Source organism: Cyprinodon tularosa, unplaced genomic scaffold (genome assembly GCF_016077235.1).
Source record: "Cyprinodon tularosa strain WSP-4 unplaced genomic scaffold, ASM1607723v1 ctg859, whole genome shotgun sequence".
NCBI classification, from domain to species: Eukaryota; Metazoa; Chordata; class Actinopteri; order Cyprinodontiformes; family Cyprinodontidae; genus Cyprinodon; species Cyprinodon tularosa.
Window position 1 is genome coordinate 294,181 of NW_024039628.1, and position 13,306 is coordinate 307,486.

At 55.4% G+C, this 13,306-nt stretch overlaps 1 protein-coding gene across 2 annotated transcripts in view; it reads right to left on the reverse strand.

Moving 5' to 3' along the window:
- Window positions 1-622: 622 nt before the first annotated feature.
- LOC119775220 (eukaryotic translation initiation factor 4 gamma 1-like) overlaps window positions 623-13,306 on the reverse strand; it is a 43,079-nt gene continuing 30,395 nt past the window's right edge. For both annotated transcript variants that reach the window (XM_038273119.1, XM_038273118.1), the window contains 16 exons: window positions 11,533-11,679; window positions 11,215-11,451; window positions 11,036-11,140; window positions 8,835-9,113; window positions 8,653-8,764; window positions 8,468-8,573; window positions 8,158-8,390; window positions 7,963-8,075; window positions 7,698-7,870; window positions 7,496-7,621; window positions 7,338-7,419; window positions 7,162-7,260; window positions 6,825-6,956; window positions 6,614-6,695; window positions 6,404-6,544; window positions 623-1,513 (listed from right to left, as the gene is read on the reverse strand). In XM_038273119.1, coding sequence (XP_038129047.1) covers window positions 1,332-1,513; window positions 6,404-6,544; window positions 6,614-6,695; window positions 6,825-6,956; window positions 7,162-7,260; window positions 7,338-7,419; window positions 7,496-7,621; window positions 7,698-7,870; window positions 7,963-8,075; window positions 8,158-8,390; window positions 8,468-8,573; window positions 8,653-8,764; window positions 8,835-9,113; window positions 11,036-11,140; window positions 11,215-11,451; window positions 11,533-11,679 — 2,349 coding nt within the window. In that variant the 3' untranslated portion in view covers window positions 623-1,331. The remainder of the gene's footprint in view (window positions 1,514-6,403; window positions 6,545-6,613; window positions 6,696-6,824; window positions 6,957-7,161; window positions 7,261-7,337; window positions 7,420-7,495; window positions 7,622-7,697; window positions 7,871-7,962; window positions 8,076-8,157; window positions 8,391-8,467; window positions 8,574-8,652; window positions 8,765-8,834; window positions 9,114-11,035; window positions 11,141-11,214; window positions 11,452-11,532; window positions 11,680-13,306) is intronic.

The window sequence follows — 13,306 nt, forward strand, 5'->3', positions numbered from 1 at the left end:
CCCTGGGGAGCGTCCGGCTCCAGGCTGCACGTGATCCAAATGAGCCAATGAGCTGTCAGTCTGGGTTGCTGCTGCTGCTACTTTTAGACACAGCAGGCAAACCTGTGGCAAGCCGGGCGATGGGAAAGAAGGAGAAGACCATGAGAAAAAGAGAGCAGAGAAAGTGTGGACTGCTGGAAGAACTGCGGTGAACTGGTGAAAGAAAAGTGAAATGGCGTGCTCAAAGATGACCCTGCACATTTAGAGGATGTTTGGCTCAACCTGCTGCTGTGAAGCAGGATTCTCCACCATGAGCAGAATCAGGTATAGAGCATCAAATTAGCCTTTCTGTGCTTAAAGCTTCAATATATCAGTTATTTTCTATTATTTAATGAAAAAAAGTCGATTTTGCTTTGTAGAAGCTGTACTTCCTGCCTCTGAGGAGTTAATAGGTTCTTTCTGCCGTCTTTCTGTAGAATGTGGGAACTTTGGACATGTCTGGTAAAAAGACGGATCCTGAAGCCGGACTGGAGGTTTGGGAACGTCTTCAAACTCACCTGCGTGAAAGAAGGAAGCGTGTGACGGAGGTCCGCTGCTCCTGGTCACTTTCAGCCGTTTCTCTCAATCTAAATCATCAAGTTTCTTTAATTAAATACCTTTTTAATAAAGTAAAGCAAAAGTATTTACACATTTTCAATTAAACTGTAATCAATGGGTGCACCTTCTGAGGAGAGAAACTATAAATACAGGAGAAGTGAGGCTCCATCTGCTATTTACACGACTCTCCCTTAGATCCACTGAAGGATCTGCAGCTAAACTTGGTTTTAAAATACATGTTTCTTTTTAAAACCAACGCTGAAGGTTTACAGTCCACTTTGCTTCAGGGCGACGCGGCGGCGTCATCCTTCAGAGGCCAAAGGTCACAGCCGTGTCTGAAACGGAAAAACGCCCTCGGTGTTCCTCTTTGTAGTTTTATTATTTTCTTATAAAAGTTTTTCCAGTCAGAAACTCAGCTGCTCCTCTTTTAAAGAAGCTCATCATGCAGCTCAGCCATCATTAAAAATAGACGTGGCAGCGCTGGATGGCGCCTTTAGTGTCGCTGCGCTGCGCTGAGCAAACGCAAACAAACTTCGCAGCAGCAGCATCTCCATCTTAGCTTCTCTAATCCTGTAGTTCTCATCAGACATTCTGCTGCCAAGGGTGAAAACTAGAAACCACAAAAAAACAAAAGGAACCAAGAAAACATCTGAAAGTTTGAATCCAAAATACAATCTGTCCCATTTGAAGGAGCTTCCAGGTTCAGGCTCTCCTTCCCAGCCTCCACGCCAGGCTTCAGGTTCCTCCAGGTTCTCCTAGCTGTTGTCGGATTCCTCCTCTGCTTCGCGGAGCCACGTGAAGAAAGCAGTGACGGACTTGAGGGCCACGCCTTTTCCCTGCTGCTCGGCGGGGTCTTTGCTGGACTCCCACTTGTAGAAGGCCTCCTCTTTGATCACGTCCTCGTCATAAAGCGTGTCGAAGAACATCCGCAGCAGATCTGATGGACGACAGAGGCAAACGTTCAGAGCGAGGCTAAGCTGAGTCAACCAGTAAACCACCAAGCTTCTGTTTGCAGAAGGAAAAACTGTCATGGCTTGATCTGAAAGGTGTGGTGTGTTCCTGTCCTCAGCCCTTTCCCTCTGATAGCTGAGGGTCAGCTCAGGGTCATGGCTAGCTGCGGGTCAGCTCAGGGTCATGGCTAGCTGAGGGTCAGCTAAGGGTCATGGCTAGCTGCGGGTCAGCTCAGGGTCATGGCTAGCTGAGGGTCAGCTAAGGGTCATGGCTAGCTGAGGGTCAGCTAAGGGTCATGCCTAGCTGAGGGTCAGCTAAGGGTCATGGCTAGCTGAGGGTCAGCTAAAGGTCATGGCTAGCTGCGGGTCAGCAAAGGGTCATGGCTAGCTGCGGGTCAGCTAAGGGTCATGGCTAGCTGCGGGTCAGCTAAGGGTCATGGCTAGCTGAGGGTCAGCTAAGGGTCATGGCTAGCTGAGGGTCAGCTTAAGGTCATGGCTAGCTGCGGGTCAGCTAAGGGTCATGGCTAGCTGAGGGTCAGCTAAAGGTCATGGCCAGCTGCGGGTCAGCTAAGGGTCATGGCTAGCTGAGGGTCAGCTAAAGGTCATGGCCAGCTGCGGGTCAGCTAAGGGTCATGGCTAGCTGCGGGTCAGCTAAGGGTCATGGCTAGCTGCGGGTCAGCTAAGGGTCATGGCTAGCTGAGGGTCAGCTAAGGGTCATGGCTAGCTGAGGGTCAGCTAAGGGTCATGGCTAGCTTAGGGTCAGCTAAAGGTCATGGCTAGCTGCGGGTCAGCTCAGGGTCATGGCTAGCTGAGGGTCAGCTAAGGGTCATGGCTAGCTGAGGGTCAGCTAAGGGTCATGGCTAGCTTAGGGTCAGCTAAAGGTCATGGCTAGCTGCGGGTCAGCTCAGGGTCATGGCTAGCTTAGGGTCAGCTAAGGGTCATGGCTAGCTGAGGGTCAGGTAAGGGTCATGGCTAGCTGAGGGTCAGCTAAAGGTCATGGCTAGCTTAGGGTCAGCTAAGGGTCATGGCTAGCTGAGGGTCAGCTAAAGGTCATGGCTAGCTTAGGGTCAGCTAAAGGTCATGGCTAGCTGCGGGTCAGCTCAGGGTCATGGCTAGCTGAGGGTCAGCTAAGGGTCATGGCTAGCTGCGGGTCAGCTAAGGGTCATGGCTAGCTTAGGGTCAGCTAAAGGTCATGGCTAGCTGCGGGTCAGCTAAGGGTCATGGCTAGCTGAGGGTCAGCTAAAGGTCATGGCTAGCTGCGGGTCAGCTCAGGGTCATGGCTAGCTGAGGGTCAGCTCAGGGTCATGGTTAGCTGAGGGTCAGCTCAGGGTCATTGCTAGCTGCGGGTCAGCTCAGGGTCATTGCTAGCTGAGGGTCAGCTCAGGGTCATTGCTAGCTGCGGGTCAGCTCAGGGTCATGGCTAGCTGAGGGTCAGCTAAGGGTCATGGCTAGCTGAGGGTCAGCTAAAGGTCATGGCTAGCTTAGGGTCAGCTAAAGGTCATGGCTAGCTGCGGGTCAGCTAAGGGTCATGGCTAGCTTAGGGTCAGCTAAAGGTCATGGCTAGCTGCGGGTCAGCTCAGGGTCATGGCTAGCTGAGGGTCAGCTAAGGGTCATTGCTAGCTGCGGGTCAGCTAAGGGTCATGGCTAGCTTAGGGTCAGCTAAAGGTCATGGCTAGCTGCGGGTCAGCTAAGGGTCATGGCTAGCTTAGGGTCAGCTAAAGGTCATGGCTAGCTGCGGGTCAGCTCAGGGTCATGGCTAGCTGAGGGTCAGCTCAGGGTCATGGTTAGCTGAGGGTCAGCTCAGGGTCATTGCTAGCTGCGGGTCAGCTCAGGGTCATTGCTAGCTGAGGGTCAGCTCAGGGTCATTGCTAGCTGCGGGTCAGCTCAGGGTCATGGCTAGCTGAGGGTCAGCTAAGGGTCATGGCTAGCTGAGGGTCAGCTAAGGGTCATGGCTAGCTGAGGGTCAGCTCAGGGTCATGGCTAGCTGAGGGTCAGCTCAGACTCATGGCTAGCTGAGGGTCAGCTAAGGGTCATGGCTAGCTGAGGGTCAGCTCAGGGTCATGGCTAGCTGAGGGTCAGCTAAGGGTCATGGCTAGCTGAGGGTCAGCTAAGGGTCAGGAGGTGATGGTTTAATAAACATTATCTCCATTTATTTCCTGCGTGGATCATTTCTCCTAATTTAACAGTATTCAGTATTTTTATCTTTAATGGCATCTTGCATTTTGTTCTCTATATGTGCTAATTGAACCAGAATCTCTCTGAAGGAGTAATCCCAGGAGATTAATAAAGCTGAGTCTAAGTCTAGTAGGCAGAGGCCAGTTAGTCCAGGTGGTCTAGTTAGTCAAGGTGGTCCAGTTAGTCCAGGTGGTCTAGTTAGTCCAGGTGGTCCAGTTGGTCCAGTTAGTCCAGGTGGTCCAGTTGGCCCAGTTGGTCTAGTTGGCCCAGGTGGTCCAGGTAGTCCAGGTGGTCCAGGTAGTCCAGGTGGTCTAATTAGTCCAGGTGGTCCAGTTGGCCCAGGTGGTCCAGTTAGTCCAGGTGGTCTAGTTAGTCCAGGTGGTCCAGTTGGCCCAGGTGGTCCAGTTAGTCCAGGTGGTCCAGTTAGTCCAGGTGGTCCAGTTGGTCCAGTTAGTCCAGGTGGTCCAGTTGGCCCAGGTGGTCCAGTTAGTCCAGGTGGTCTAGTTGGCCCAGTTGGTCTAGTTGGCCCAGGTGGTCCAGGTAGTCCAGGTGGTCTAATTAGTCCAGGTGGTCCAGTTGGCCCAGGTGGTCCAGTTAGTCCAGGTGGTCTAGTTAGTCCAGGTGGTCCAGGTAGTCCAGGTGGTCTAGTTAGTCCAGGTGGTCTAGTTAGTCCAGGTGGTCCAAGAAGATCCAGGTGGTCTAGTTAGTCCAGGTGGTCTAGTTAGCCCAGGTGGTCCAGTTAGTCCAGGTGGTCCAGGTAGTCCAGGTGGTCTAGTTAGTCCAGGTGGTCCAGTTAGTCCAGGTGGTCCAGGTAGTCCAGGTGGTCTAGTTAGTCCAGGTGGTCCAGGTAGTCCAGGTGGTCTAGTTAGTTCAGGTGGTCCAGTTAGTCCAGGTGGTCCAGGTAGTCCAGGTGGTCTAGTTAGTCCAGGTGGTCCAGGTAGTCCAGGTGGTCTAGTTAGTCCAGGTGGTCTAGTTGGCCCAGGTGGTCCAGTTAGTCCAGGTGGTCTAGTTAGTCCAGGTGGTCCAGTGAGTCCAGTTGGTCCAGTGAGTCCAGGTGGTCCAGTTGGCCTAGGTGGTCCAGTAAGTCCAGTTGGTCCAGTGAGTCCAGATGGTCCAGTGAGTCCAGGTGGTCTAGTTAGTCCAGGTGGTCCAGTGAGTCCAGATGGTCCAGTGAGTCCAGGTGGTCCAGTTGGCCTAGGTGGTCCAGTAAGTCCAGTTGGTCCAGTGAGTCCAGATGGTCCAGTGAGTCCAGGTGGTCTAGTTAGTCCAGGTGGTCCAGTGAGTCCAGATGGTCCAGGTAGTCCAGTTGGCCCAGGTGGTCCAGTAAGTCCAGGTGGTCCAGTTAGTCCAGGTGGTCCAGTTAGTCCAGGTGGTCCAGTTAGTCCAGGTGGTCTAGTTGGCCCAGGTGGTCCAGTTGGTCCAGTAAGTCCAGGTGGTCCAGTTAGTCCAGGTGGTCCAGTTAGTCCAGGTGGTCCAGTGAGTCCAGTTAGTCCAGGTGGTCTAGTTGGCCCAGGTGGTCCAGTTAGTCCAGGTGGTCTAGTTGGCCCAGGTGGTCCAGTGAGTCCAGTTGGTCCAGTTAGTCCAGGTGGTCCAGTTGGCCCAGGTGGTCCAGTTAGTCCAGGTGGTCTAGTTGGCCCAGTTGGTCTAGTTGGCCCAGGTGGTCCAGGTAGTCCAGGTGGTCCAGGTAGTCCAGGTGGTCTAATTAGTCCAGGTGGTCCAGTTGGCCCAGGTGGTCCAGTTAGTCCAGGTGGTCTAGTTAGTCCAGGTGGTCCAGGTAGTCCAGGTGGTCTAGTTAGTCCAGGTGGTCTAGTTAGTCCAGGTGGTCCAGGTAGTCCAGGTGGTCTAGTTAGTCCAGGTGGTCTAGTTAGCCCAGGTGGTCCAGTTAGTCCAGGTGGTCCAGGTAGTCCAGGTGGTCCAGGTAGTCCAGGTAGTCTAGTTAGTCCAGGTGGTCCAGTTAGTCCAGGTGGTCCAGGTAGTCCAGGTGGTCTAGTTAGTCCAGGTGGTCTAGGTAGTCCAGGTGGTCTAGTTAGTCCAGGTGGTCCAGTTAGTCCAGGTGGTCCAGGTAGTCCAGGTGGTCCAGTAAGTCCAGGTGGTCCGGTTAGTCCAGGTGGTCCAGGTAGTCCAGGTGGTCTAGTTAGTCCAGGTGGTCCAGTTAGTCCAGGTGGTCCAGGTAGTCCAGGTGGTCCAGGTAGTCCAGGTAGTCTAGTTAGTCCAGGTGGTCCAGTTAGTCCAGGTGGTCCAGGTAGTCCAGGTGGTCTAGTTAGTCCAGGTGGTCTAGGTAGTCCAGGTGGTCTAGTTAGTCCAGGTGGTCCAGTTAGTCCAGGTGGTCCAGGTAGTCCAGGTGGTCCAGTAAGTCCAGGTGGTCCAGTTAGTCCAGGTGGTCCAGGTAGTCCAGGTGGTCTAGTTAGTCCAGGTGGTCCAGTTAGTCCAGGTGGTCCAGGTAGTCCAGTTAGTCCAGGTGGTCCAGTAAGTCCAGGTGGTCCAGTTAGTCCGGGTGGTCTAGTTGGCCCAGGTGGTCCAGTGAGTCCAGGTGGTCCAGTTAGTCCAGGTGGTCCAGTTGGCCCAGGTGGTCCAGTTAGTCCAGGTGGTCCAGTAAGTCCAGGTGGTCCAGTTAGTCCAGGACATTTATCTCATAGAACCTGTGGGTGGTTTCTGGGAGCCTAGATGTGTGGCAGTGATGGAGGCTGATCTGAGGAGCTTACTGGCAGGCTGCTCCATCTGCACCATCAGGGCCTGCAGGCCGTACAGAGCCTGGAGCTCCTTCTGCTCGTCCTTCAGGTACCTCTGCAGCAGCTTGGCCCTCTGCTTGATCACCTCACCGTCTACCTTGTACGGGGTCTCACCTGCAGAGGCAATAGTCTCATTGGCCTGTTCAGGACTGGATCCAGTCTAACCAACAGCAAAGTACTCACAGATTATGGCCGACTGACAGACGCAGGTCATCAGGGTTCGGATAAACGCGTTAGACGACATCTGCTGCTCGTCCAGGTTGGCCTGCAAACAGGAACGTTCCCCCCAGAGGAATGACAGGGAGAGTTAGGCGGTGGAGTGGTGCATCCTTCAGAGCATCAAACCCTACAGAACCCAGAGTTTCAGACCAGCAGAACCGTTCGGACTACTGACCTCGATCCAGTCAAAAATCCTCTCGTTGTCTGCCTGGTCCTGAAGAAGCCTGACCAGCTGCTTGCTCAGCTCTGCAGGACTCATCTCCTTCCTGCTCTTCTCTGACCCTTCGCCCAGAGTGAACTCAACGTTCTGAGGAGAGAAGAAGACCCCAAGCTGAGTACAGCTCAACCCCAGAAGAACCACCTTCAGCTCAGGAAGACCATGAGAGACCTGCTCATCATTAGGTACCGGCTGAACCTACGTCTGACATATTTCAGTTCCTGTTAGCAGGAAAACCATGAGCAGGTGGGTCCTTCTGGTCCAGAACCTTCTAGGCCGACATTAGAGGACTAACCTTTTCCGTCACAAACTTGTTGAAGTCCACGTCTTCAGGAAGGAAGTCTGTCCAGCTAAGCCCCGCCTCTCTCCACATGGTGCCAGCCTTTTTATGGCTCTGGTTGGATCAGAATGCATGATGAGAGTCTGGTTCTGGCTCTGACAAACCAACGCTTTCAGATCCGTAGCTCTCACCATTTCTTTGCACAGCAGAGTGAGGATGTGGGCTATCAGGACTCCAACTTTGCCCAGAGGGATCAGAGGCTTGGAGATCTCCCTGAGGAGGGCAGCAGAACATCAGAACACTGGAGCCGACCCAGCAGAAAGGCGAGGTGAGCTCTAAGGCGGGTCACCTGAACAGCGGTCCCATGGGGATGCCGCCATCATGCAGCATGGGGGCGATCAGCTCTGCCAGATACAGGAAGATGTGGGGGATGTCTATGGCCATGTCCTCTGCCACCTCCAGGATCTCCTGGAACCTGCAGGAACCTTCCACCATTAAAACATTCACAACATGCTGATGGTGGCCTTTACCCTGAGCGGCCGCAGACGAACCCTTTAAAGTACTGCTGGGTCGGCAGGATGCCGGTTCTGATGAGCTGGTGCAGCAGTTGGCCCATGTGCTCCCTGGCAATGGTGCTGCGCTCTAGCGTCGACTCCAGGCCGCTTCGCACGAACACGAAGAGCAGCTCCGGGCTCTGTAGCTCCCGTACGCACTGCAGGGCTTCCTGTTGGACACAAAGCGGACTGCCTCAGAGGGGACTGAGCTACCAGGACCACGGACAGCGGTCAGGACCCCTTTTAGGACCCGCTGCGGTACCTTCATGTCGTTGATGTGGAGGTACTCCTCAATGATGGCCGTTGACTTCTTCTCCAGCTCCTCCACCGTCAGTGCCGGTGTGGGCGGAGGAGGAGAGACCGCCTGCTGCTTGGCTGGAGGCGGGTCAGAGGAGAACCGTTAGAACCAGAAACATTAGAACCAGAACCTGATCTTAGCTCCACCCCTCACGACCACCTTGCTCCTTGCTCCTTGGCCGCTCGGCAATGCCTCTCTCACGTTCTTCGGTCACGCTGGCCACCCGGCGAACCGGGTCGGCCGTTCCGCGCTGCTCTCTCTCACGGCTCCGTTCCTCCTTCTCGCGACTGAAGCTACGTTTTGTGACCTGGACCCGGTTGCGATCGTCCCGCCGGTCAAAACGGTCGCCGCCTCGGTCGAAGCGGTCGCCGCGCTCTATACTGGAGCTGTTCCTGTCGGGTCACGATAAAGAGAGGATCATAGAACCAGCCCGGTCCACTGAGAAAGTACTGACAGCACGGCGCCTCACCTCTGAGGAGCTCTCCTCTCCGAGTCAAACGCTGAGGACGAAGGCTGCTGCAAGGCGGAGAACCTGTTCAGAGTGCTGGTGGTGGGACGGGTTCCGGACTCGGGGCCTGCAGAGGAACCAGAACCACAGAGGAGCCTCAGCTTCATGTCCATCAAAGCAGCAGACACACAAAGAGGACAACCTACCAGGTTCTGAAGGTTTTGTACTGGTGCCACCACTGCTGCCCTTCCCCCAGCTCCCCCAGGTGCCTTTACCCCCGGGGGCCAGCAGCTGATTGTTGAAGTCCAGCACAGGGGTCTGAAAGAGAGGAAGTTCTGATAGAAGCGGGTTGGAGGACAGGAACCTCTGGTTGAGGGTCTGGCCTTACCTTGGTGATTTTACTGAGGCGGGACGTGTCGATGGGCCGGTTCTTGGAAATGGGGATGGTGTTCCAGCCCTCGTCCTGGATGGGGGCGCCGCGCCCCGGGGTGTGAGGGCCACCGCGACCTCCAGGGCCTCTGTCTCCCATTCGGCCTCCGGACTCCTTCCTGGAGATGAGGGCCTGCTGGACCTTCAGCTGCTCTCGATGCTCCTCCATCTCCGCCTCCTTGTGGATCTGGTCAATGGTCTTGGGGCCCTGGTCGCCTCTCCGGGGAACCCAGTTGTTCTAGGAGGGAAGGGAACGATCCATTATGACTCTCCGCTGAAAGCCCACAGTGATGAAGAGGAACCACTGTGAGCTGGACGGGTCAATGGGACCAGCATCCAGAGCCTGTCAGTACAGGGTGCAGCTGAACCACGGGTTGGTGGTCCGGGGCTGGAGCCGTTTGGTACCGTTTTAACCCAAAGAACTTTGAAAACCTCCTAACATTTCTAGGAACCTGAGGGACTGGATAACGAGGTGGAACCAGCTGGTTTCCAGGACTAGAGAACGGCGCAGATTCTCCAGGGCTAGAGACCGGCGCCGCTTCTCCAGAGCTAGAAACAGGCGGTTTGGCGGCGTTTCTCCAGGACTAGAAACCTGCGGATCGGTGGCACTTCTCAGGGGTTGAGACCGGCGGCGCTTCTCCACGACTAGAGACCGGCGCCTCTTCTCCACGGCTAGAGACAGGCGCCTCTTCTCCAGGGCTAGAGACAGGCGCCGCTTCTCCAGGGCTAGAGACCGGCGGCGGTCCTCCAAGGCTAGAGACCGGCGCCGCTTCTCCAAGGCTAGAGACCGCCGCCGCTTCTCCATGGTTAAAGACCGGCGCCACTTCTCCACGGCTAGAGACCGGCGCCGCTTCTACACGGTTAGAGACCGGCGCCGCTTCTCCACGGTTAGAGACCGGCGGCGGTTCTCCAGGGCTAGAGACAGGCGGAGCTTCTCAACGGCTAGAGAACGGCGCCGCTTCTCAACGGCTAGAGACCGGCGGCGGTTCTCCAGGGCTAGAGACCGGCGGCGCTTCTCCAAGGCTAGAGACCGGCAGCACTTCGCCACAGCTAGCCGCTTCGCCATGGCTAGAGACCGGCGGCGCTTCTGAACGGCTAGACACCGGCGGCGATTCCCAACGGCTAGAGACCGACGCCGCTTCGCCACGGCTAGAGACCGGCGCCGCTTCGCCACGGCTAGAGACCGGTGCCGCTTCACCACGGCTAGAGACCGGCGCCGCTTCACCACGGCTAGAGACCGGCGGCGCTTCTCCAGGGCTAGAGACCGGCGGCGCTTCTCCAGGGTTAGAGACTGGCGCCGCATCTCAACGGTTAGAGACCGGCGGCGCTTCTCCAGGGCTAGAGACTGGCGCTGCATCTCAACGGTTAGAGACTGGCGCCGCTTCTCCAGGGCTAGAGACTGGCGCCGCATCTCAACGGTTAGAGACCGGCGGCGCTTCTCCAGGGCTAGAGACTGGCGGCGCATCTCAACGGTTAGAGACCGGCGGCGCTTCTCCAGGGCTAGAGACTGGCGCTGCATCTCAACGGTTAGAGACCGGCGGCGCTTCTCCAGGGCTAGAGACTGGCGCCGCATCTCAACGGTTAGAGACCGGCGGCGCTTCTCCAGGGCTAGAGACTGGCGCCGCATCTCAACGGTTAGAGACCGGCGGCGCTTCTCCAGGGCTAGAGACTGGCGCTGCATCTCAACGGTTAGAGACCGGCGGCGCTTCTCCAGGGTTAGAGACTGGCGCTGCATCTCAACGGTTAGAGACCGGCGGCGCTTCTCCAGGGCTAGAGACTGGCGGCGCATCTCAACGGTTAGAGACCGGCGGCGCTTCTCCAGGGCTAGAGACTAGCGCTGCATCTCAACGGTTAGAGACTGGCGCCGCTTCTCCAGGGCTAGAGACTGGCGCCGCATCTCAACGGTTAGAGACCGGCGGCGCTTCTCCAGGGCTAGAGACTGGCGCCGCATCTCAACGGTTAGAGACCGGCGGCGCTTCTCCAGGGCTAGAGACTGGCGCCGCATCTCAACGGTTAGAGACCAGCGGCGCTTCTCCAGGGCTAGAGACTGGCGCTGCATCTCAACGGTTAGAGACTGGCGCCGCTTCTCCAGGGACAACATCTAACAGTTCCTTCTCCTTCTGAGATCTGTTTGAATCAAGCATGTCTAAAGAGATTTACCCGTCGGAGGTCCAGCACATCCTGCAGCATGAAACGGATCCTGGAGGTGGTCTTCCGCTCCTTGATAATTTTCTCCATCTGGTTGAAGTACTGGTCCATCCGAGGCTAAAGTGGACAGAGGTTCAGTTAGCTTCTGCTCCCCAGCTCACCTCAGTGAACGTTCTGTGTGGTTCTGCTACCTTGGCCTTCTCAAAGTCCAGGTCCTTGCCGATGGTGGACAGCAGTCTGCAGAGGCATTCCAGAGACTCCTCGTCATGGTTATTGAGCAGCTTTACGATGCAGTCGTGCATGATCACCTCAGTGAGCATTTTGAGTTTGAAAAGCTCCCCAATGAACTTAATGTTGCCCAGGGAGCGCCGCCTGGCTTTGTCTTTGGCCTCCTCCAGCTCCTCTCGCAGCCGCTGCTTCACCTCCTCCTAGCAGAGACAGAGCGGAGCCTTAGGATGAAGATCAGAAACCATGACAGCAAAGACTTCCTGTTCAGAACCAAACTTTACCCCAGAGGCAGCTTCCAGTTCCTTCTGCTTCTTCTCAAAGATCTCATCATCATCTTTGTCCTTCTCAAACTCCTTCTGGCACCGGTTTAGCAGCAGCTTGCGAAAATTTACTTCAGAGCCGGGCTTTTCTGGGTTTAAGACCTTCAGCTGAAAAGAAAAAGAAGCATAAGAAAAGCAGGAAGACGGCAGAGACGAAGCGAACCCAGATCAGACTGACAGAGAGGGGCTCGGCTCAGTGGTAAACAGGGTCCCTTTAAACCCGGCAGCTAACAGTAGATCATTTATTTCTCATAAGGGGAGGGGCGGCCTAGTAGTCCGGGCATAGAACTTACTCTTCACTCCCACAGCCTCCATTCTGGGTCCCTGAGCAAGACCCTTAACCCCACACTGCTCCCTGGGCGCCGCACAATGGCTGCCCACTGCTCCTCAGGGGGAGGGGTTAAATGCAGAGGGAATTACTCCATTGTAAGATCAATAAAGTTCTATTATTAATATTATAATAATAATTAGCAGATTACAATTTCTGTAGGTGGTTATCAGCTTTAGGTGAAGTGCAGTTAATCCATGGATTATTATTTTTCTTAAATGAACAGAACTAAAGGGATCAAAGAAATGCATCAACCAGCAGCAGGATGAGTAATGGGTCCCATGACCCAGGAGAGGAGCCTGAGACAGGAGCTGAACATGGACCCTAGAGATTATTGAATAGATGTTGGATCAGTCATTGCTACCTGGTAGTACCCTGGTAGTGCTCTGGCAATGCTCTGGTAGTACCCTGGTAGTGCTCTGGTAGTGCTCTGGTAGTACCCTGGTAGTGCTCTGGTAGTACCCTGGTAGTGCTCTGGTAGTGCTCTGGTAGTACCCTGGTAGTGCCCTGGTAGTACCCCGGTAGTGCCCTGGCAATGCTCTGGTAGTACCCTGGCAGTGCTCTGGTAGTGCTCTGGTAGTACCCTGGTAGTGCCCCGGTAGTACTCTGGCAGTGCCCTGGCAGTGCTCTGGGAGTGCCCTGGTAGTGCTCTGGTAGTGCCCTGGCAGTACTCTGGCAGTGCCCTGGTAGTACTCTGGTAGTGCCCTGGCAGTGCTCTGGCAGTGCCCTGGTAGTGCTCTGGTAGTGCCCTGGTAGTACCCCGGTAGTACTCTGGCAGTACCCTGGTAGTAGTCTGGCAGTGCCCTGGTAGTAGTCTGGCAGTGCCCTGGTAGTACTCTGGCAGTGCTCTGGCAGTGCCCTGGTAGTGCCCTGGTAGTACTCTGGTAGTACCCTGGTAGTACCATGGTAGTACTCTGGTAGTGCCCTGGTAGTACTCTGGTAGTGCCCTGGTAGTACTCTGGTAGTGCCCTGGTAGTACCCTGGATGTACCCTGGTAGTGCTCTGGCAGTGCTCTGGTAGTACCCTGGATGTACCCTGGTAGTGCTCTGGTAGTGCCCTGGTAGTACCCTGGATGTACCCTGGTAGTGCTCTGGCAGTGCTCTGGTAGTACCCTGGATGTACCCTGGTAGTGCTCTGGCAGTGCTCTGGTAGTACCCTGGATGTACCCTGGTAGTGCTCTGGTAGTGCTCTGGCAGTGCTCTGGTAGTACCCTGGATGTACCCTGGTAGTGCTCTGGTAGTACCATGGATGTACCCTGGTAGTGCTCTGGTAGTACTCTGGTAGTACCATGGATGTACCCTGGTAGTGCTCTGGTAGTGCCCTGGTAGTACCCTGGATGTACCCTGGTAGTGCTCTGGTAGTACTCTAGTAGTACCGTGGATGTACCCTGGTAGTGCTCTGGTAGTG